This window comes from Blennius ocellaris, assembly GCF_963422515.1.
Source record: "Blennius ocellaris genome assembly, chromosome: 3".
NCBI classification, from domain to species: Eukaryota; Metazoa; Chordata; class Actinopteri; order Blenniiformes; family Blenniidae; genus Blennius; species Blennius ocellaris.
Genome location: NC_137652.1, coordinates 19,947,747 through 19,973,235, shown reverse-complemented (window position 1 = coordinate 19,973,235; position 25,489 = coordinate 19,947,747). Strand labels below are relative to the sequence as shown.

The 25,489-nt window shown below is 40.2% G+C and overlaps 1 protein-coding gene across 1 annotated transcript in view; it reads left to right on the top strand.

Moving 5' to 3' along the window:
- Positions 1–25,489, top strand: part of LOC308148871 (voltage-dependent T-type calcium channel subunit alpha-1I-like) — a gene marked incomplete at its 3' end in the record, with an annotated part of 170,601 nt that overhangs the window by 73,428 nt on the left and 71,684 nt on the right. The window contains exons 6-14 of the mRNA XM_080520411.1: positions 4,908–5,250; positions 6,461–6,553; positions 11,828–12,167; positions 12,244–12,650; positions 19,195–19,346; positions 21,091–21,276; positions 22,940–23,057; positions 23,696–23,851; positions 25,252–25,339. Coding sequence (XP_080376537.1) covers positions 4,908–5,250; positions 6,461–6,553; positions 11,828–12,167; positions 12,244–12,650; positions 19,195–19,346; positions 21,091–21,276; positions 22,940–23,057; positions 23,696–23,851; positions 25,252–25,339 — 1,883 coding nt within the window. The remainder of the gene's footprint in view (positions 1–4,907; positions 5,251–6,460; positions 6,554–11,827; positions 12,168–12,243; positions 12,651–19,194; positions 19,347–21,090; positions 21,277–22,939; positions 23,058–23,695; positions 23,852–25,251; positions 25,340–25,489) is intronic.

Here is a 25,489-nt window from a genome sequence, read left to right as displayed (position 1 = left end):
CTCACTGATCCACCTGAGTTAATTTCCATAATACCATCCAACATTGGGAAAACACACACACACACAAATACATAGTTGTATATGTGAATTTTTAACAGAGTATGTGACGCCTGTGAAACAGTTTCCAGGAACAAGAGCAAGAGTTATAAAATCAATGTACACCCCTCAGCAGGCGTCTCCACTGTCAGGAGTCCAATGTCTCTTCAAGTGTGAAATGACTGCTGTCTGTCTGACACTGTCTGCTGGCGAACATAATCACCTCGGCACACAGAGACACACAGTCCGTGTCCAATCTGATAATGAGCGAGGCTGTAATGTGTGCTGTCAGTGGATGTTGGTTTTGTCACACACACAAGAAGGGACCCACCGATGATGACGATGTGCATGTGTGTGAACCAGTGGTGAAGGGGAAGCATGGTAAGAAAGTGGATAGTCACTTTTTTTTTTTTGCTCTCCCATCTAATGTTTGTGGTCCTGTACATCTGGTCAGTGAGAAGACACAAATAATAGGATATTTTTTTTATAGAGATAAGAACAAAATGCTAGTGGCTTGAAAGAGGTCATCCAAGTTATAATGTAACTTAAAATATGGATCAAGTACCAAGGGAATGAGTAGAGTCCTTTTTTAAGAGAAGAAAAAACAATGATAGCTATGATGGCAACAGCCGCACATTGATATTCAGTTAGGCACAGTTGTGGATGCTCTTCAAAAACGTCTGCCATCTCTGGTGTTCACTTCTTGTGATCTTGTTTTCCACACTTTTTCCAGGAGACGGACATGAATACAGACAAAATGTATACAGAGTTCAGATGGATGGGTGTATGCACGTCCAATCATAGAGCAAAGGCGACCCATGACAAATGTTCAGGGTGACACGTGGCATCAAACTGCCATCTGTGGGATTAGAAGAGGATTCACTTCTACTCAGACTATTAGTCATACTTTAATCATGTATAGCATCACTCGTGTGTGAGCCCCGAAACGCTTTAGCGTGTAGCATGTAGCACAGCTCCTTGTTACGCCCTGAGCAGTTAAACTAATGAGTGAGATCCAGTGTTTTGGATTAACTGGTGTCCCTGTTGACCTGTGACCAGCTCCCTTTGGCGTGCCTTGTTACTGGCAAAAATAGTAGATGTTATAACATCCATAGCTGTTCTGGCAAACGCTGTTTAAACTTCGAAGTATCACACCTTTTGTGAACCTTACTTTAACATCTTTTCTTACGAGCAGCAATGGCGGACGCTAAAGGAAGTCGCTCACCAGTTATTGACTTATAAAAGCTACCTGCAAGTTCTTTAAAGGCATCACACTTTCCTACTATTCGACGGACATTTCTGCCTCGGTCACATTTGGGGAAATCATTGGCAGTTTGAATTTGACGTCACTCTCGGAGTCACGTCCTTTCATTTGATAACCTTTTTATGAACCTTACAAGGCTCAAAGGCATTCATAGCCTCTCATCTTGCAGAGCTCTTTAGATGTCAGAAAAGAGAAATGTCAGATGAATAAATAAGACTGTCCCTGCCTGACACATCCAGTCCCAATCAGTTGTACCATTACAAATTGTTCAATGTCTGGAGGTGTGCACATCTTTGCACTTAGTAGTATGAACTTCAAACTTGTACTTAGTTTGTACACATCTTTCTGTTATTTATTTATTTATTTTTGATATATGTACACACACACACACACACACACACACACAGACTCTGATTAACTGAACTGTTTGTTTAATCCGTCGACCTGCCCAACACGATGCCAAACTTGCGATCACCAGAGTGTCATTTACCAACATTAGGGATATTGTCTAGTAGCAGCCAATTTTCATTAATTTCCATGTATGTGCCATATCTGTTCTGCCAGATTAATAAAAGAAAAGTTTCAATACCTCAGGGTGGAGATCATAGCTTGGTATGAAAATGAAGGGGGACATTTTGAATGTCTGAATCCCAAAGGTCTGATGAGACACTTTCACACAATCTAGTGTAATAAGCTTATTTTCATTTGATTGTATGAAAAAAGTTCAGTCACCGGGATAGTTCTTTAAAAATATCTACCAAAGTTTATACATTTTGAGCCAGAGTTGATTTAGCTATATATATTTTTTTAATTTATATTTTAATACTTCTTATTAAAGTGGACGTCATATTTATATTTATCGTGCTGTTTTTTTGTTGTTGTTTTTTGGGGGGGGGGGTTGGCATGCATGTTTCATGGGTCACCCATATATGATCTGATATGAATAATGTCACTGTCACATTCATGATGTCTTGATTGCACTGCACAGTTTTTTGGCCGATTTTTATAGTGATTTGAGGTCACATAAACATAGACGGAGTGTTGGGTAGAGTGAAATATCGAGATGATTACCTCTCAAAAATAAGCCAGGCAGTGAGTGGGAGGCTTTTTCATTGTCTTTAGGATGCAACTTAGCCAGCCTCACGTTGAGCATGTATTTATTGGTGTGAAGAAGCTGTACTAATCAGTATGGAATCTCAACAATAGGCACAACGAATCCAAAAAGTATTGTTGCCTGACAGCATGTTAAGAAGCATAACACACCAAAACCAGCTTTTAGATGGTAATACAACACCGTATAAATTCAAGAATCTATTCATTTTAGGAATAAAGCCAGAAAATGTCCCTCCTGGCTGCTTTGGCACAGGTAGCTTGTTACTTTTTCTCGGCCAGGAAAGAAACTGCTGGTGGTACTTGTCATGTAATTACACCGTCAAGTAAGAAGGACCTGTGAAACAATCCCTCAGGAGTTAAACAGGAGTTTTTATTTGGCTGATTAAACTTTGCAAACTGTGCAGCTCCTGAAACAGTAGGAAGAGACTTCAGCAGTCAGGCGAGGAAGAGAACAACGCCATGGCGTGACAGGTGAAATTATCTGTTGGGCTGAAGAGGGGAAATTATGTTGTCAACGGTGAGGGTTGCGTAAGGTATTTTTTCAGGATAAGTCCCTGGATTCTGGTAATATGGACATCCCCATTAGTTCAATGTGCACCTGCTTGAAGTCATATACACAGAGTTTGCTGTACTCATAGAAACACAAAAATACACTTATTGTTTGAAATGAATTAAAACCAGTTCTTAGCCAGAGTTCTTTTTGAAAACCACCATATCCTGGAAAATTGTGAATGTAAACACACAATGTATTATCATGGTAAAAATGCATGTTGCAGTCAAAAAAACTCTGATATATAGGAATTTACCCCTTTCATTATTAAAGTATTCCTTTTCTATTCTCTTCTATTTCATTGCATTTGAGCCACTTGGATAAAAAAGTCTGGTAACATCGACTCTGAGAGATAACTACCTCTTAATGCATTTGACCAGTATTTGTTGACATTATGACAAAAAGGGTGAGAAAACAGTAGCCTGGTCAAAAATATCCATAACCTGAGCATAAAACCTGACATTTAATAGCTACAAATCATGTCAGTGGGCCCACATCGTTTCATCTTGGCACAGTACCAGGAGAGACTCGATGAAAGTCGCGGTGAGAGACAGGGTAGCGCAACGCTGCGTTTGTTGAGCCTCTCAAATATCAGGTCAGATGTAATTGCTCACCGGCATCTGTCTTCATCTGCATTTCTCTTTTTCCGGTCTGCCCTTTAAATAGCATCTCACTCTCAGACTAAACTGCACAGAGAATCTAAGTCTTTAACCTCACCCTTTCTCTTCGAGTAATGACGAGACCAGTGGCGGTACTTTCGCTGATGCCTTTTTATCGCTCTCTTCTTCTGAAGTCACGTCGTCTTTACAGTTTTCTTCCCCACCTTCATCCCTTGACTTCATTTAGTATTCTTGTTTCTTTCCTATCACCTTAATGCTGGTTGACATTCTCTTCCTTCAGCAACACTGCTGTTCATTTCTTAGTATTATATGGTTTTATACCACTTTTAGACCCTGTTTACATGACTTTTCAAGTGAAAATGCATCGTTTTGGCATTTCTGTTTCAGAAAACGTTCATGTTTTTTTAAATTTTTTTATCAGAGTGCAGGAAAATGTGTAGGATATTACCAAACAGTGTTTGGCATATCACAACAAACCACAGATACACAATAGCGGGGTACACACAAAATAGTCAGTCGGTCATCTTTGAGAATCAATATTAAAATGTCTATCAAATATAAGTTAGCTGCACTGTCGCTCCCACTGATCGAGGGTTGTTTCTCTCAATTTTACCATTACAAATATCTCTCACCACTCAAGGGTTTAAAAAGCTGTGAAGGACAAACAGCCATGCTCTTTTTTTTTTTTAATACCAGAATATCGATGCTCACTGAAACATTACTATTCCATGTGAGACTGTCAAGTCCAGAGGAAGTGGATTTTTTTGGGACTATTTTAATCATTTTGTTTCATGATCAGTTGGAGATGTTTCAGATTTCAGTTCTGCAGCATGACTTCTGTTCAGTAATGCACAGTGTACTGTGTTTTAGGTTTTTTCAAGTGAAAACTAAAATGTTTTGCTGCATTTAAGGTGCCCATTTACACAACAGCACTGCTCGGAGCCACTGAGGCCGCAAAGGAGCCGTGCAAGAATTGAGTTTCATCAATGCTCTTGGTCAAGTCAAGGTGCAACCAGGAGACAGTCCATCACCGCCTGAGCACAGACAGTCTGTTGACCATATTCACATTTCAAGCCAGTTCATAAAACTTGAAAACAGATGTAAAATTGTGGACATTTAATTGAAATCCAATTCTATAATAACTTTTTTACCCATGCAAATCCCACTCAGGCGCAGACAGAGCATGAGATATCAAGTTGGAAAGTCTCCATACACCAATTTGCCCAGCCTTTTTGCGACCATTTGAGCCATTTCACATGTATTTATTTCATTTATGAGACCAAAGCATGCATTTAGTTTCTATCTTCTTCCTCATCTCTTACAGAAACACCGGCATCACTCTCCCCCGGCCTTACTACATGGCTGACGAGGACGACGAGAGGCCCTTCATCTGCTCCCTGCCCGTGGACAACGGCATCATGTCCTGCGCCGACGTTCCGGCCCGCCGCGAGGGAGGCAAGAACTGCTGCCTGGACAAGGATGACGTCCTGTACCGTCAGTCGCTGGGTTTGAGCCCCGAGCCTCTGGTGAATGGCAGCGTCAGTATAGCGGGGCTTTGTGTCAACTGGAACAAGTACTACACCAAGTGCCGCACCGGACACAGCAACCCCCACAAAGGCGCTATCAACTTTGACAACATTGCCTACGCCTGGATCGTCATCTTTCAGGTGAGCATAGCAACAAATTGATCTGAGGCCCATTTGTGCAACGTTTTCCAGTGACAACAGAAACCTTTTGTTGCATTTCGGGTGTCTGTTCACATGACAACAATGGTCGAAGCGACAGAAAAACCAACTTCTTGAAAAATGGCTTCCAAGGTGGAACTTTAAAAAAAAAATGCTCTACTGTATCCAAGGAAAGGGGCAAAACGCAACGTAGCAAAAAGGCTGCTATGTGCATGTGCACCACGGACATAGTAAATTATTCTTCTGCACACGTGCGAGTAGATGAAAAAAAAATTAACAATGGCGGCCTTCATAGTGGATAACATTTCACAAGCTTTAATATATACCAAATTATTTTTAATTTATGTACAGAATTTACTACAATTAAATGTTACATGGATGCTTTTTATTTATTTATTTATTTAGTTTTATATAATAGCACAATTTATCATGTAGTGACCCTTTGATGAAGATTAAGTATCATTGTGCTTCATCTAGCTTGTCACTTTTTAGCTCAGGAAAGGGCTGAAGTGTCTACGTCCAAAGTTGACCTCACAAAACGGCTCGCTAATTAACTTGTTTAATCTGCAGAAAAACAACTTGTGCAGCCACAATTGGATCTTTTAACTGAGGGTTATGGGTGCAATTCTTTTTCAGCTGGAAACAGTTGCCAAGCAACCAGCAAAGGCTCCAACAAGGCCAAAGTCTTGCCCTGCAGAAGTTTACAGATGATATTTTTCACATTTGAATTTATGGGTATACCACTAACATAAAGTGGTGATAGGTTGATTTCTCTTGTCTTGGTAAAGAGGACTCGGAGGGAGCAATCATTCTTCAATGTCTTCAATGGTCACAGATCTGGAAGATTTGTGCATGCAAGATGAAGGACTCAAACTGTCTCCTTCAGTGGTGTCTTATATATTCTAAGTTGGCGTCTCAAGAGACATCTTACAGAGCTGTTCCACATACTGTAACTGATCTAACTGACATCATGGTCCATACATCTGGATTCAATCACAACAACTTGTATAACTGGTCCAGAATTCTATAATTCAATAGTTTACATTGAGACTAGTATACTTCTAGAAATCATAGAAATATCTCCTCACAGGCATGGTGGGTTATTCCCCCTCCGGACATTGCAGTGCCACGTCGGCTGTTTTATTCTGTTCCCAGCCTCACGACTGTGAACTACCCTTTCATTTTATTGCAGGTGATCACTCTGGAGGGCTGGGTGGAGATCATGTACTATGTGATGGATGCCCATTCCTTCTACAACTTCATCTACTTCATACTACTTATAATTGTAAGTAATGCAAATATATCAAGTAAAAAGGTGATTGCTTCAAGCAAACAACATGGTTATCTTTTTTTATCCTGAATGGTGAATGGCAAACATAACCCCAAAGTGCTTCACATTGTTAATTACTTTCACCTATTCACACACGTTCACACACTAATGGAAGCAGCTGCTATGCAAGATGCTTAATCCATCCAATGGGACCTGCAACCTGCAACGGCCATTACGAACTGCACCATGTGCTGGTTTTTGGGGCGAAAGCAAAACATATGGAAGGCTTATTTTTAAAAAAATAAAATAAAAGTGGGGACAGTGCAGTGTTGACCATTATTGCATCAGCTGTTCTTTCAACAACATAATGAAGATATCCAGTTGTTTAGTTTTTTAGAAGGTAAAAATACGTTTTTACATTTTTGGGTTGTTTGTTTTGGACTTCAGCTGAACGTTCAAATAGTTTTGCTTCCTGTGTCTGCTTCATTTTACACACACACACACACACACACACACACACACACACACACACACACACACACACACACACACACACACACACACACACACACACACACACACACACACACACACACACACACACACACACACACACACACACACACACACACACACACACACACACACACACACACACACACACACACACACTCTTTCAGTTGGTTGTGCTTGTTTGCCTGTGTGTGCTGCAGCAGCTCCATGTATCTGCTTCCTGGTATAACCACGATAATTATTTTTCTGCCCGTCAGTGTGAGTAAGTGTGCATAAAAGTGTTCTCATAATGCAGCGTGACTGCCAGTCCCAACTACTTCATCAACCCAGAGGCTGCCTTGTCTTCTTTTTTTTATTATTACACTTTTAATTGCTTTCCTTCTTTTCATTCTGTATGTTTGTGCAAATGTCTTGCTCAATCTGTCAATCGCCTCTGACTGCAACTTTTCTTCCTGTTTCCTATGATTTGGAGGAGCTTGACTCTGAATTAACTCCCTCCTTTGGCCATAGCCCCCCCCCCCCCCCCCTCACTCTCTCTCTTTCCCAAAACGTCTTTTCGCTCCTCCTTTCCTTTCATCTCCTCCACCTCCTGGTTCACTTCGCGCTGCATTTCACCTCCTCGCTCTCTCTCTCTCTCTCTCTCTCTCTGAACTGTATATCAAGCGTTATTCACATATCTGCCACTCTTCTTCTTAATCTTACTCACGCCAAAACACACAAACACACATTCATTTATTTATTTTTTTGCACAGAAAAGAAACGTTCCCATACTCGTTCTTTCAGATTTGCCTCTGGATATAGTCTTCCACATCAAATCCCCACCCCACATCCTCCCTCCTCTCACCTAAATTGTCTCGCCACAGACGATTGGTGATATAGTAGTTGCCTTTTGATGTGGAAAAACACAACTTGGGGAGGGGGAGTGGGAGAGGGAAGGAAGCGTTGCGGAGCCAAAGGGAAAAGCGTTGATGGGAATGTAAGAAAGATGATGAAATGGTAGAGAAAACTGTGGGAAAAGGATGAGATGGAGTTGGCTGGATGGATGGAGGTGATGTGAAGAGAGAAGTGAAAGGGGGGTGGGAAGAGGAAAAGGAAGAAGATAGATGGATGAACAAATGATGAGGAATCGAGGAGGTGGCAGTCGATGACGGACCGGAGTGTCAGCATGAAATCGGAGAGGGGATTGGAGGAGGAGGAGGAGTAAGAGGAGACCGTATGTTGGCCTTTGATCTGAATTAAAATATTCTTAATTAAAAGTGAATCCCTCGGCTCCTCCTGCAAGCTCACCATGATCACAGCATCAGGTGCCTCTGTCTCCTGGCCTCTACAATTGAAAACAAGCTCTATTAAACGTCTTATATTAGAACAAGAAGAAAAAAACAAAACAAAACATTGATATACCATCTGAACTGTGGAACATATTTTAGAAAAGGCAAGTTTGAAATAAACTAGACTGCAGCATCAATTAATATAATATAGAAAAAAGTAGACGGCCTCACAGAATGAGAGGTGCCCCCCCCCTCCCCTCCAAACAAATGATTCATATAGATCCCATTAATAAACTCTGGTATCAAGCCAAATACAAGAAATTGTTTACTTGCACACCTCATGATATGGATGAGAACATCATTTGATATTTATTCTAATTCTAAACAGCTCAGTGAGAGAAGTATTTTTGACAAACCTTGGGGTGAAACATAAGCTGTGCAGTTGCTGAATCTGTCCTTGATTTGATTCCACTTTTGCTTTTATTTTTACAAAGTTTTGCAATGCGTCATGCATGTGCAGAAGAACCTTTTACTCTGACCATGGTGCACATGCGCAGTAGCAGTATTTCAAAACCGAGTTGGGGCATTTTCAAAAGGTTCCACCTTAGAGCAGTTTTGAAAAAGCTGCCTTTTCAGTGACTTTGACCACTTTTGTCATCTAAACAAGCACCTAAAATGCAACAAAAATCGTCAGTTGTCACCTAAAAACGTTGTTGTGTAAACAGGGTTTTAATGAATTGAATCCAGTCACAGCAAGATTCATTCAAATTATCAACATCAGAAAAGTTGACTTGTTCTCACACACATTTATTTTAGGAAGCGATGACTAACATCCTATTTGTGGAAATATGCCACATTTATCTGGACAGATATTTTTTGTTAGTGTTTTCACAAAAGTAAAAAAACTGAAACATTTTCTTGGCCTGGCCTTAAATTCCACATTGAATCAATATCCACTGCTACAAACAGGAGATAAATCTCCATGATTTTAAATTGTCCAACAAGAATGTTACAGCTCATCAAGTTGGAGACTAAAGTGGAATTTGTTCCCTGCAGTTGTTTTTTTCCCTCCATGGAGAAATGATTTGACAGTTAGCCTCTTGTCGGCTTTGTTCCAGTATGTTTTCAGGCTTGTCTCCCAAACAGAGGGGGGCGATGATTTACTCTTCACATGCTTAAAACGTTCTGCTCACATCTCGGCTTGTCCTCACGTCACAGGCAGACAGATGAGGAGACATTGTAATTATCTTTTCTTTAATACTGCATGACACCGAGCTGCAAGCAGTCTGAAAGTGAGAGCAATGGGTGGGGGGGGGGGGGCAAGTTTTGTACGGGTCTTCCGAGTGTTGACAATTTCACTCACGTAACACAGATTGAGCATGTTAAATTGAATTAAAATGAGGCAGCAAGGTAGAGCAATGTGAGGGAGCGCTCGGAGCGAGATGAAAATGGCGATGAGTGACAGATGGTGAGACAGATGAAAAAAGTGAGGTAAATATGGAGAGAGTGAAGGAGATGCTGTACAGTGATTACCGCCAGTTTACATGAGCTGACTTGGAGGGATTAAAGACTTTGCATGGAAAATAGCTCAGGCCCAGTGGAATTAGAGTTTAACATGCAGGAATGACACAACCTCTTTAGTTTCAGTGTGGTGAATCGGTTGGTTTGACACTGTTAAACTTGTCCTTTGTGCTCACGCACGCACGCGCACACACACACATACACACGCGCACAGGATTCATCTCAAACACCATGCCTGTGCAAACACTGAAACGCCACAGACACACACCTACAAAGCTACGCACTCTTCTAATTGTATTTCGGCTTCTCTGGTGGAGTCTGAGTATAAATGTTTGATGGGATCGGCTGATGGGAAGTAGTTGAGCGGGTGCTGGGACCTTCTCTCTGCCTCTGTCCTGAGTCAACGGAGCAGCCTCCCATACTGGCACGCACGCACACACACACACACACACACACCCTCTTCTGTCGTCTGTGTGACAGCGGTTCAGATGGCGAGCAGAATGGGGTTATCAGGCTTACAGTCTCTATTGATCGCAGCCTGCAGAGCAGTGGACTTCATCCCCTCCTTTGCCTTTCCTCCCCTTCTCTTATTCCACATCAGCTCGACTCCTCTGGCTGACCGTGCCCTGTTCTTTCCATTTTTCCCCTTTTCACCTTCTATATCTTTGGCCTGCTGTCTCTTGTGGAAAGCAGCCTTGAGCATTCAGAATGACTACACAGCATACATTTCAGTTCCACACACACACTTCTAAAAATATATAGTCAGTAAGAACTCAAGGTTGATGCAATGGGAGCTTGAGCAGTTGGTCATATTTGATATATAAAACAAAATAAAAAGAACTATTAATACACTTAAAAAATACAAGAAAATAGTAGTTTTCATTTTATGTTTCCTTATCTTCCAACAATCACTGTCTTTCCGACATCATTTCAGCTCATGATATAACAAATTATTTTGCATGGGTCCTTTAAAGGACAAATGGTTTTGGTTTTGGTTTTTACTTTCACACTTCTGTACAACCATCCAGCAGGACATTAAGGTAACATAGGTAGCACCAAATGCATACCAAAGGTTGCACTAATGGTACAGTCCATTGTTCATCTCAAGGAAGAACCAGTGAAGCACCATGAATGGTATCGGTAGATATTACCCCATCTGGTGCTATTAAATGCTTAAGATTTGACATTCAATAAAGTGTTGTCTGTTGGTACTACTATTGGTACTTTGGGTAGTACCAATGGAGGTACAAGAGACTTACCATGGATGGTATCATACAAGGAACCATGGATGTTACCAGTATGAACTATGAACCATGAATAATACATTAACCATGTGTGAGCATGGTTCTTATGAAGAGAAATAATTATTAAGAGACTGCAATAAAATTAAATTAGAACAGCAAAAGGCATCATTTGCCTCTCTCCTGATTTGTCAATGTTTATTAGCCTCAGGTTGATGAGATTTCATCTTCCTCCAGCAAACACTATTGTATTGTGAAGAAAAAAATGAGCTGAAATATACATCTTCATTTCAGTGTCTTCAGTGTGTCTCTGAAATGGACACTTTCTTTGTGAACGCATTGTAAAATGTGTTATGTGTGGAATTGTTCAGCCAAACAGGCTTACAGAAGTAGTGACAGTGACACTCTGGAAAAAAGCCATCGCCCTGACAGGGTTTTTTTTATTTTCATTTTTTAATACGGTGTGATGAGCTGGCAGGAACTGACTTGTAAAGGATCAAATGAATGGTCCTGGACAATTTCACACCCAAACTCTCGGAGCTATACATCATCATCCTTGAAGATGACTAATTATATGTTCATTGTTTGGGTTTATGACAGCATCGCTAAAAGGCTTTCCTTTACAAACCATTTACAGTTTCACCAAGGTACTGTAAAAATGTGAGGAATTGATTTATTATGAGGAAAGTGTTGGTAAGCACATCTTCTACCAGTTTCTAAATCACTGCTGTTTCTGTGGTGCCCAGGTTGGTTCCTTCTTCATGATCAACTTGTGCCTCGTGGTCATTGCCACCCAGTTCTCCGAGACCAAGCAGAGGGAGCATCAGCTGATGCAGGAGCAGCGAGCTCAGTGTTCGTCCTCCTCCACACTAGCTAGCGAACCGGGAGACTGCTATGAAGAGCTTTTTCAGCTGGTCTGCCATTTCCTCCGCAAGGCCAGGAGACAAACTATCAACCTGTTTAACACCTTGCGAGGGAAGCCGCGTGGTTTCCGCGGCGCCGGGAGAGGCCGAGGAGGCCGGGAAGGGAGGGAGAGGACTGCGAACGGACGAGGAGGGCGTGAGAGGAGAGCGGTGTTGAGACACGGTTCGTGAGTTGAACGGTCTTTCGGTACATTCTTCATCTGCTCACTGTCTCACACTCCTCGTTTGTATCTCATCAGGTCGTCCCTGTCCACATCATCACAAACCAGACCACGGCTCATCGGCTGAGCCCGTGGCCCTTACCGCCACCTCGGCCACAGATGGCTGCCCTCAATGTGCCACCGCACTGACACTAAGTGACGGGGTGGGAGCGGTCTGCGACGCAGCCAACGAAGAAGCAGATGAGGGAGCCGTGGAGGAAACAGACAGAGAGGGCGGCCAGTCTGGCACCAAGGAGAAGGCAGAGAAAGGTCATGACGGCTCAGGGAACCATTTCTGTTGTGGTCCGAAGAAGAGCTGCAAGGATCTGTGGTATGACACAAGGAAGAAGCTGTGGGGCATCGTGGAGAGCAAGTACTTCAACCGAGGCATCATGATCGCCATCCTGATCAACACCATCAGCATGGGGATCGAGCACCATGAACAGGTAATGGTTTGACTTTTCATTACTTCAACTTCTACGTTCCACTTCCAGTTCTTCTTTCTTTTTTCTATTGTGACAAACTTCCTGCTCTCTTCGTCTGTTCCATTTATGCCTGTAGTCCGTCTCTTTACCGATCAAAACTCAGCAGGCTTTGCTCAGCATGTTCAGTAAAACTGCTCGGCAAATCAAAAGCCACTTCCTTCGCAGTTTCCTCTCTGTAGAGCAACAAGTGACATTGCGAAGGATTTAAGAGTAGAACACAGTTTTGTATTCATGCCCCTTGGAAACTCAAATCAGGAATATTTGTACATGGGAAAAATGTGGGGTTTTTTTGGACCAATAAAAATGAGCAAATATAAATAGGATGAGTTAAATATAGATAAGATAATTACAGAACGGGTTTCCATGGTTTTATTCAGTCTTCCTTTTTTTCAAACCTCTTGTTTCTTAGAACTCTGTTTCACATTAAGAAAACATTAATCCATCTGTCTGTCCGTTCATCTTCTTTATCATCTTATTCATTTAAGAATCAGTTTATCACAGGACAAACACACGGGCCTTATTTACACTGTCAGGATAATGTACCCAAATTCTGATTTTTTGCTCTTATGTGGCACAGTTCAGACAAGCGTTTTGGCAATGTAAGCAGAAAAGACATATGCATTCAAATATGTAGAGATCGGATACAGGACTCATTCATATGTGGCCCACAGCGCAAACTCAACGGGGCGCACCGTACACCGGCTCCGATACGGCCTTCAGAAATACCGTTTTTAGAAATGTGTTTCTGAAAATAGTAAGCTGTAAAGTTGAAACGCTGCTTCATAGATAACGGCTTTGAGTGACGCATTCAGGTGCTCGTTAATGTGTCGGATGGCGGGCTTCCTTTACGGACAAACACTCAACAATTTCACCTCAACAAGTAGAGGAGACGTTTGAAAGGGGGGGAAAAAAAACATGCAGAACCAGACTTGGAGGAGGAGACTTCCTATAGAGCCAGATGCAGATTTATTGGCTTTCTGCTCTTTTGATTGGCGTTTGGGGGTGAAAGGAGAGAAAAAGACAGGGCAGACGCTGAGAGCAACAAGCAAACCAACATGAATCTTTTGCCCTGTCAATAAAGTATTCATATTCTAAAGTACCTGTCTTCTATATATATTAAATGGTTTGTAAAGGTTATTGCTTTAGATGTACATCTACAGCAGACACATATTAGTGTAAACATTGCACACATTGGCAAAGCATGTTACATCAATATATACTCCATTAGGCCATTTCACAGTTAAAGGGTGATGAAGAAATCTACTATTACAAGTCGATTACCATATTTCACCTAAAGGACAAAGGATACTGATGAATTGGAAGTTGATTGTCATGCAAGTTACATTATTTGAGTCTTATTACTTCTAACGCACGACCCACAACAACCTCTCTCTGCTTTGCCTTGTATCGCAATGTAATGACAGGTCTGTTGCTCGCAGCCTGGAACCCTTTGAGTTTCGCTCCATCTACTCCTCTGCGCTGTTGACTCTTCCCTTGCACATGTTACGATTTTTCATAATGCCTCTAAAAAGGGATTCCCCAGCCTCGCAGGACAGGCAGCTCAGGTTAGAGAGGAGGATGCACAGGAAGGATGTAAGAGAAAGATCACATTTCACAATAGTAAAGTTTGGTTCAGATGATATCCGAAAAGGTCTGCGGGCAAAAGAAAGACAAAAATTACAATGCTTCTGATGTGCGTGTATTTATGTTTCTTTTTTCTGGTCTCTTTCTTGTGCTTGGTTTTGTGCGTTCTTTGTCTTTCTATCAACATTTCTCGCTATACCATCGCCCACTCACGCCCGCCACCGCCGCAGTGGTGGGTCGTCTCTCATCTCAGGGGCGGCTAAAAATAGAGAGAGAGAGACGCAACAAGGAAGGCAGGGAGAGACTTTGCTGTGTGTGTGTGTGTGTGTGTGTGTGTGTGTGTGTGTGTGTGTGTGTGTGTGTGTGTGTGTGTGTGTGTGTGTGTGTGTGTGTGTGTGTGTGTGTGTGTGTGTGTGCGTGCGTGCGTGCGTGCGTGCGTGCGTGCGTGCGTGCGTGCGTGCGTGCGTGCGTGTCATTGCTGTCTGTCTGCTTTGGAAATCGGATTTGTGCTTTCTTCTGTAAGAACAACGGTATCGGATGGTCAATCTGTTATCTCTGTGATTCTCTTCCTGCAGAGCAGAGCTTACATCTCCCCACATGCACGATCCGGGCTTCTTTAAATTTCAAGGGTTTTTTACAGACATGAAATACATCTCCACTTACTGTTTTCACATAGCGGGATGTCAGTTCAGCCCCGTTTACGCAAACTTTTTACCCATTGTTTTGACTTTTTTGTTTGAAAAAAGCTTCATGTTCACGTGATAACATTTTGGCATATGGGGCCACAAGTGGTGCCGTTTGATTTTTTTTTGTAATGAAACCACACACGCAAAAGCAGATGAGAATGTGCTACAAACATTACCAATGGGAAATCAATAGACAAAAATAAAAAAAATAATGAGTAAAACTTCTGGACGATCTTTCTATTGAAACATGCAACTGTAGAACTGAATTGTAATTATGTATTGTATCTATTGAAGTGTAAGTTGGATGTCTTCAAATTATTGAGCACAAAGCCAGCAGTGTGACAGTTTCCAAAGCTGCAAACAATAAAGACTAAAACATCGAACCAGCATGACAAGAGTTAAAGTTGTTTTAATTGCCTACGATGCAGCAGTCGATAAAAATATTATCTCATGATATGATAAATTGATCTAAGCTTTGTGAGCGGGGGTGCATCTTCCCACACATATATTTACAGAAAGCAGTTTAATTGCAAAGCAAATCTTTTTCTTTTCTTTTTTTTTAATTATATATTCGCTAGTCTCCTGACCATCAAACACATATTTACAGTTAGAAACAAACATGATTTGATATGTAATGAATAACAAATATTTTTCAGCTGTTTCAGAAAGCTTATATTTTTTTTTCAGGTTTCTCGTAAGTTCCTAATATGACTTTTACTACAAACAGACATGGGCACATTTATCTTTACCTTGTTCATAGCATTGTGCTTTTGAGGAAACCCTGGATATGTTGGAAGCATTAGAAGCAGCTGAAAATTATCGCTTTGTCACAGTTTGGATGGCTTCAAATAACCACAACCAGATGCAGCTTATGTGTCATTTTACAGTCACGAATGACAATATTCACACCAGCATAAGACTTCTGAAATAAAATCACATGAAAGCAATGCAGATGTCATTGCATTTTTTCATACAGACTGAATATAAGTCCATCTGTTGACAACTTTATAAACCTTTATAGCCCATCAGGTAATTGTAGCATAATTTCCTTAATTCATTATTAAGGAGGACATCTTTAGCCTGAGTTCAAGAAAAAACATGTCATTAACATTTCCCATATAGTAATATCCATATCCCTACTATTCATATTCAAAAGTGACTCCACAACACTGTTTGGTCCCATTGACATGATGTTTTCAAGTGAAAACAGAAAACTTTTGAAAAAGGCTTACTGCATCTCAGTGAAGTCAAGGAAATGATGAAATGCAACTTTTTGAAAATGCAAGGGCTTCGTCTTTGTGAAGACAGCAGAAACACTGCACATGCACATTACAGCCGTAGTAAAAAGTTCTTACTTGCCATTGTTTAATGTTTATAACATTGTTCTCTACGCGCATGTGCATGTTTTTATATTATAAAAACAAGCAGCACCCACTAGTGGCCCCAAATGAAAACTGTGTTGTTTTCAGTGTTTCTGCTGTTTCCATATAAATGGCCATAATGTTCAAAATGTTTCCATGTAGATGCAAAACTTAAAATACAATGCAAAAACATTTTTTTATTTAATTTGAAATGTTGTCAATGTAAGCAGGGCCTGAAGTTGGTTTCAGTATTTGTACTTCAGGTAAACAACCTCTTAACAAATTAAATTGTAGAATACATGATCACACACATTTTTCCAATTTAACCTTTGAATATTTGATTGATGTGTCTGTTATCTGTCTAGTTCAAGTGATAAACTCCACAGAACTATCTAGAGCAATCTTAAAGTCTTTAAATAGTTGGAGTTCCAGTCTCAAGTTTAGATAATTTATTACAGAAAATCCAGTTTAATTCAAATGAACAATCGAGCCAATGGCAGTTCAGTGAACCAGATGAAAACTTCCTCAGAGTTCAGGTGATTTTGGTGAAGCTTTCTTAGAGACTTACACCCACACTTCAGCAAATTCAATTAGATTCATTATCAAAATAACACAGTCAGTTTTCTTAACAGACACATTTGAGCCATTTGATGGATTTTTAAAAAGAAATATCAAAAATATTCAACAAACAACACACGCATGACAATATGAGTTAAAGCTCAATGTGTCTCAGATTAAGATGTGACTGGAGTTCAAGATGAATTCATATATAAAAAAATATTTTTCTCCCGCCATGATATATTTTCCGCTGAACTGTATGAACTGCTCAAGTGAAAAGACACTTCAGAGAATTCAACAGATGTTTGGGAATTAATAATGCATCTGCATGAGAGGCACTTTGGAGATTAGACAGAGATGGATGGGGATCAAATCGAAACCTTTAAATGGCTGTCTGTCTCTGCCAAAATGTCAAGCGTGAAACCCCAAACGGAAATGACTGGATTGATGCGGAGTCACCGTTTTGTGGGAAACTCTCATTTCCAACATAATTAGAAAACATAATCAATTGATCAACCACTGTGTGAACGAATAATAATCTTCACCCAAGATTGTATCACATAGGTTTTCCATTTAAAATAGTGGCATCTATTACCTTCCGCTCCATTCCAAGGATCTACCTTCTCATCCAAACTCATGTTGTAGTCGTCGAAAGTTAGTTTTTATAACAAAGAGCCTTATTAGAGACAATTTTTCTGCCTAGAATTGCAAGTAAGCAAGGGATTTAAAAAAAATTATGATTTAACAATGAGAAACATTAGAGGAGCTGGCATTGTTATCATATCCATTATTACTCAGCTTACATTTATTCATGAAACAACAGCAGGGATTTTTGGTTAATTACTCTCTGGGGATTGTTGAATATGAATAAAATGGGTAAAAAGAAAAAAAGGTTTTGCACAAGAGGGGTCAAACTCAGTGTACTGGATGTTGAAAGCATCCAAGTAATGCAAAAGGCTATACTTCGGTCTGAAGCCCTGCCTATAAGATGGTGGAGTCTGACCATTTTTCGCAGCCATTTTCAAAACGTTTTCAGCAGCTCCGAGCACCGTTGTTGTGCAAACAGACTCCCAAACCGGAAGTTTCAAATCTTTGCTCAAATACATTCTCTAACAGGCGCTGGAGAAAACCTACACAAAAATCCTCACAGACACATGCATATATGACACAGAGAAGTACAGATTACCCACAGTTCCAAGTCGTAATGAGTGCTCACCATTACTACACTGTAGCATCCTGTAATTGGTCCAACAATGCATAAAGGAAGGAAGTCTTGCCATAATCAGAAGAGGTTCTTTGTTGGGGGTAAAATGTAGATATTTGGTTTTGGTGTTTCACTAAAACGATTACATGCTGCAGTTTTTCTGGTATGTGTCCAATTACATTCATTTACTTAACTCTTATAAACTGAGCAAGTACAGAAACATTTGCAGAAGTTTGATAGTTCTTAGGTAAGAACGGCACAAAATATCTACTTCAGTGCCTTTGTTGATTTGTGTCTGTTCACTTTTGAATCACTGTTTGGAACAAAGTACTTGAAATGGCTCAATCGAAAGTTGTTGGGGTTTTTTTGGTTCAGTTCACAAATACAAAAAGTTGGACGACAGAAGAAAATGTCTTCTGTCGTCCAACTAGTGGACCCACATTGTGATGTTGAACCCTTGCTATTCTTATTTCATTCCATACCTCAGCTGACCGGAAAAATTCAGTCTTCAGATGTGTCCCTGGGTCTGCAGTAATGAGACAGCAGTAATGGATCTCCAAGGACTGCCGACATTTTTATGCTAGTCCGAACCTTGGTGGGCACACATCATTAGCTCGTGTTTTCACAATACTAAACACTCATTAACATACACTCACTTTATGGCGACGCGAGCGGATGCACACATGCCCAGAATAGACACAGTGCTCTTTGACTCCTGGATGGACTGATGACAAAAGTATCCTTGCCGAAGCAACCAGGGAATGGTGATGTGCTGGGAATCGTGACTGTTTCTAACTTTGCCCTTTGAAAGAAAAAGCCTGATGCTGATGAAGAAACAGGAGGTGGAGCAGGTTGTCCCATTAGCAAGATGCTGTTCCTCCATCGTGGCGTACACATACAGAGCAATTAAAGTTTATTTCAACATAAGTGTGTGAATAATTAGTCTGATGCCTCATTTACACCACAAATAATGCTAAACGCAATCAGGTTGTTCCTGCTTGTTACCATCACAACTACTACAAAAAGTATTTTCCTGTTTTATATTTTTACTCTACTCTTCCATCTCTCTCCATGATCTCTCATACCTCCTCTTTATCCCTGTGCCCCATTAGCCAGAGGAGCTCACTAACGTTCTGGAGATCTGCAACATCGTCTTCACCAGTATGTTCTCCTTGGAGATGATCCTCAAGGTCACGGCTTTTGGCTCGTTCAACTACCTGAGAAACCCCTACAACGTTTTCGATGGAATCATCGTCATCATTAGGTAAAGCAGACATTGTTTCATTTGACATATTTCTGTCTTCACGATGGGATTTTTCATTTTATGTTCATGCAGGCAATGTATTAATCTTAAGATGATCAATGCTTTTAGAAGCTCACACACCTGAACATGGAGCTTTGGAGTGCAAAGTTATTGTGTTCCCCCACTCCCCCCCCCCCCCCCCCCCAATATTGAAATTCAGCATTTATGCTTTTTGGGTTTGCCAGACAGTTCTGAAAAAGACCCCGTAGTTACATTATTCACATTTTGTCCAATTGACAGCAGATCGCTATCTACCACCTGTATGAATTTCGAATACCAAATCGCTAGACAGCCAAAAACTGTTTTGTTTTTGTCTCTAGTTGTGTGTGCCTCCAGCTTCGGGTGAGTGTCTATGCCTTTGATCTTGCTGGTGTGGATTTTTTTCCCCCCGCAATTCATCGGTTACACACCTTTGTCTGTGATCCCCATTATAACCACCGAGATCAAATACACATCAAAGCAACTAAAATCGAACAAGATCAAATGTGCAGCCCTTCACAGAAAATACATGTTGATTGAACATATCTACATCTGTCTTCTTATCTCCTGCACCACAACCAATTTCCCTCTCTTGATTTATCTGAATGTTCTGAGCCATTCATACAGTGCCGCTCTGTAAAAAAAGTGCCCCATTCATTCTGTGCAGGATCGGAGTGGACGCTATTTCAATGTACTGAGTGGAGCCTTTGAAGGCTGAGAGCATTAGAAGATAGATTTATTTTAAGGCAGATTTCCCACTCGGGAGTGGCTCTCTGTTCATAAAGAATACCTAACGTAACACAAAGAGACGATAAGCTCATTCATATCCCCTTTGTGTAGTTTGGACAAACGGCAATCGAAACATTTCGCTCAAGTTTCATTTGTCGTATTCAAAATAAATCAATGTATAAAGCAAACTTATTAATTACTTGAAGATAGGATAAACTAATAAATTAGCTTAGGATTTGACTGTTCACAACTTTATGAGAGAAAAAACCCACCCCACTAATATATGTAAATTTAAACAATGATGATTCTCTTTTATTGTTTTAGTTCTGTTATTCAAGTTTAAGCACAAATGTATTTGCAGTTTAGGTAAGAAGTAACACAAGAATGGAGGATTGAGTAATGTTGAATATACAATGCTGGGTATCGGCAGAGTAACTGAACAACAAGGTCAAGATCAAAAATTGTAGAATACTGTATTCTTGCATCGGATGAAAATCTGTTTATCTCTTTAAAACTCCGTTTACACAGCAATATAAAGTCAAAATGCAAAACTTTTGTTGCATTTTGGGTGTCTCTTGACAAGACAGCGGTGCTCAGAGCCACTGGAAATGCAGCTTTTTGAAAATGTGGAACTTTTTGGATATGGTCCGACATCCTCTCCATTTATATGGGGGGAAATACAATTTTCTCAAAATGAGCGGAGTCCGTCTCCATATAGACAGGAGAAAACGCAACTCTTATGAAACGCTGCACCTGCACACTCACACCATGGAGACCATCAGCACTCATGAGTGGGCCAAAATGAAAACGACACTGTTTTCTGCATTTTCGTGTTAACACAAATTATTTGTGAATCAAAAACAGATATTTTATATAAAATGAACAAGAGAACCGCATCTCTCCACCGGCATTGATGTAAACAGTACTGGTTAATGCCTGTAATCACAATGGAACATTTGTATTTATTTGTTTCCTCGTTGCGCCGTTTCTCTCGCAGTGTGTGTGAGATCGTTGGCCAGTCTGACGGCGGTTTGTCCGTGTTGAGGACCTTCAGGCTGTTGAGAGTGCTGAAGCTTGTGAGGTTCATGCCGGCCCTAAGAAGACAGCTGGTCGTCCTGATGAAGACCATGGACAATGTAGCCACCTTCTGCATGCTTCTCATGCTCTTTATCTTCATCTTTAGGTAAGGCTGACGGTCTGGATTCGTGCTGTGTGTTAACGCTTGACTCTGGTGTTTTAGTTCAGACCCCCAAAGCCAAGACAGAGTCCAGGCTGTGACCCCAAGAAGACCAAGACTTTAACGCCCGAGACTGGGTCCAGACATTGAAAATATGGCCTTGAGACCTACCTCAAGTACTACAACACTGACTCTTCATTCTGTTGGTGACTTACAGCGCGGTTTCATCTGGTTACATTTGTTTTCTTCCTTTCTTACACCCCATTCTTTCAGTTGTGTGTGTGTATGTGTGTTTTGTTTTTGTTAAAGGAAACATCTCAGAAGGACAATTTCTGAAGCCTTCTGCTTTTCGGTTTGTTTATCTGATTTTGCATATTCTGGCATTTCTTAAATTGGTGCACTTGTGTGAAACAGCTGTCATTGAATAACGGAGGGTTGCAATGTTCTCCAGCAGCTATTAGCCCTGGGTGCAAAAAAAACAAACAAAACAGACACTTTGAGATCTAGGTAGAATTGAGCACATAACACAGAGAAAAACATCAAAAAGACACATTTGGAGAAGCTCAAAAGCTGACACATGCTTTGAAAGCCTTAAAAGATCTTTTGATGAATGATCAATGTCTTGCTATTTTATTTTCTAACCCTCCTCACGGCCCCACTTGGCTCCGATGCCCGTTACTCTTATTTGTTTTCAAGGAGGTGAAGGATTGGACACACAGTTCCAGTTGTATTATTTTGCATGACAACAGGTTTTAGGTTCAGTTTTCAAAACATCATTGCTCGATATTTAATGGCCTAAAATTAAGTGACAATAGCTTCACTAAAGCTTTAGTGTATTATAACAAAGTTAAATGTATGACAAGTTAAGAAGTTTAATATCTTTTAAATCCATCGTATGCTACAGTAACAATTCTACCAATACCAGCAAACTCTACTTGTTCTGAGGTGTGTGTGTGTGTGTGTGTGTGTGTGTGTGTGTGTGTGTGTGTGTGTGTGTGTGTGTGTGTGTGTGTGTGTGTGTGTGTGTGTGTGTGTGTGTGTGTGTACTTTAATTAACTGTCATGTTGATTTACAGCTAAAACAAATAATGAAAGACAGTCTCGGTTACATCAGTTCCTGTTTTCCAATCGCTGTTGCAGTTTGTAAAAGAAGAATCCAATATCATGCAGGAAAAGGTTATAACAACTGTGGGCGATTAATAGAATATTCACGTGTCTGGTTCACTGCTTTTAAATGTTTAATGTTTTACTACACAGTGACAATAAGGCCAATGAAACAGATGTTCTCCTCAGTGTTGTAGTGCATTTAGATCTTCTTATTTATCTTTATAATTGCAGCTAAGCAACTGTTATATAAGAACAAGCATTAAGGCACAGCATTATATTAAAGCAGATGATTTATTTAAAAGCCAATATTATCCAAACAATAGTTCCTCATTTCGCTAAAACTAGGGTACATTCACAAGTCTTTCACAAAGAAGTGTCCAAGCCTTTCTACCAAGCAACTAGTCAAAAACAAAGATAAATAAAGCTGTACCCATCAGGTTCAAACAGCAGGAGGGGTCATTTTTTTGTCTCATTATTTTGAACAAAGAATTGCATTTTTGTACATGTTTGGTACCACCGACAATACTTCTTCAAACAGGTACATGTGTCATACTGTTTTGCAGCATCCTTGGAATGCACATCTTTGGCTGTAAATTCAGTCTGAAGACTGAGACCGGGGACACCGTGCCAGATAGGAAGAACTTTGACTCTCTGCTTTGGGCCATCGTCACTGTGTTCCAGGTAGTCAGCCAACCACCTGCTTACAAGCTTCAGTTCTTACTGTATGAAGATGACTTATGCACATTTCTTCAACTAAGTACTCATAAGAGGTACAACTATCTTGTACATTTTATTTAAATGTAAGTTATTAAATTATCTTAAGATTGTGATGAGGATGAGGATGCATTTACAAGGTCCCTTTTTTGGCAATCTGATCAAATTATTTCCAATTTTTGGATCAGATTGGCCTTCCATGAACATAAATCAATCAGAATGCTGTGCATCTTGGTGCATATATCAAGATGTAACTCATGTCATTTCAGTGGATCGTTCCCATAATGCTTTGCATAATATTTGTGATAAGACCTAACTGGAGTGATAACACTTTTTCTTTCCTTTTTTTTTTAAGGTGCAACGTCAGAGAAATATTCTTATTATGTTACTGATGATGATTATGACGCTGATGATGGCAACAAAAATTATTGTAATGGCCGAGATCATGATGGTGTTATTGACCATAATACGATAATACTGATGAATATTCAAAGGATGATGATGATGATGATGATGATACGTTTAGTTCGGTCATACATCTGTACTGTGGTCAAACTTCCTTATTGGCTGCCTATGTGTTTTTATGTATGTTCTAATTCTGGAAGATCCTGACCCAGGAGGACTGGAACGTGGTCTTGTACAATGGCATGGCAGCAACCTCACCACTTGCCGCTCTTTACTTTGTGGCACTCATGACCTTCGGAAACTACGTCCTCTTCAACCTGCTGGTTGCTATCTTGGTTGAGGGCTTTCAGGCAGAGGTAAGTGAACTCGTTGCCGCTTGACTAAGAACTGCAAGGGATCGTCTTTTTCCTGTACTAGATTGGTATCTGCATTTTTAATTGAATTGCTGATGATTGAGTTGCCCCGGGCCAGTTTTGGTTATTCCGTTCATTGCTACCCGTCAACCGTTATTAATTAGAGTCACCCTGCACCAAGAGAGGTGGCACTTGTCAAATTATCGCTGAGATGTTCTACACAGTCCTCAAACATCTATGAGGAAATACAAGAAGTCAATATTCCTCACCTCAGTGACTTAATATTCCAAGCCTGTAACACAACACACTTTATTGTTAATGAAGCATGACCTTGTGAATAAATAGGTCACGTTGCAATTACACAAGAACAACCAACAAACATGTGCTCAATTCTCTATTAATATGGAAATCACACTGTGTGGAGACAAAAGGATCACTAAAGGTGATACAGTTATGCTTGGCCTGTGCTCAGGTAGACTCTGCGGTTGAGCTAGTGCTCAGTTGGGATTAAAGGGTCCAACTCGTGCTAAGAAAATGGTTTTCACACCATCACATTTCCAACATGAGCTTAAAAAATACGACGTGAGATGAAGTGATGCTTTCAGCTTTTGGTGTTCGGCAAACCAGACATTATTTAACTCTAAAAAACAGAAAGTCCCACCTGCTCCATTCACTCACTCAAACCAAAACACATCGCATTGTAGTCAAATGTACAATTCAATCCATGATGGTACTCTTTACAGAAATTGCACCATAATGATATATATTGAAGACAGAAAGACTAAATAATGGTTAAATTAAATAAGAATGTACCAAGTAATTTTCATTTACATTTGATTTGGGTGATCATACTACAAACTGCATATTTCTAAACGTGAGTAATTATAGCTTCTTTTGCAGTCTGGTGTCAAATTACAGCAGTTGTTGTTGTAACATTGGTTCAGTCTATCTATAAAGTAAAAGATCAAAGCTAAGGAGAAAGACACAAAAATCGTTTTTGTGATTACAAAACAGTTAACAGGTTTTTTTTGTTGTTTTTTTTTAAACAAATAATTATTGTAATGTTTCCAAATTCTCAAAACCTCAACTCAAACTACACCAATATTTCATCATCTATTTAATACATCTTAGTAACTTACTCATATGAGTTAGGAAGAGTTATAAGGTATTCACAAAACATAGTCACATATACAGTATATAGGTCACAGCTAAAGTAGTTTCTGAGTAATCGCATAAAGATCTGACTACACAGAATGCTATTGAAATGACTATAAATCATGCAAATCTGCTCTCAGTCAAAGTTAGGAAGAAATGGAAAAGAACTAAATATATCACATTCTTCAAACGGAAAACGTGGTTGTTTGGTCTGTTTTTGTGTCTGATTCTTGTCTCTTTCTCTCCAGGGTGACGCTAATCGTTCCTACTCGGATGACGATCGCTCTTCTTCCAACTTTGATGAGATTGAGAAACGCGACTCAATAAAGTTGTCTGGTGAGAAGGCATTTCCTCCTTTATGCATATTCTCTGCCACTGGCACATTAAGTCTAATGTCAAGTTCAGCCTCATTTTCTGCAGGTTCCCCACTTGAAAGAGATTAGAGCCATCGACCCAGAGTTTAACTGGATTCCACTCAATGAACAA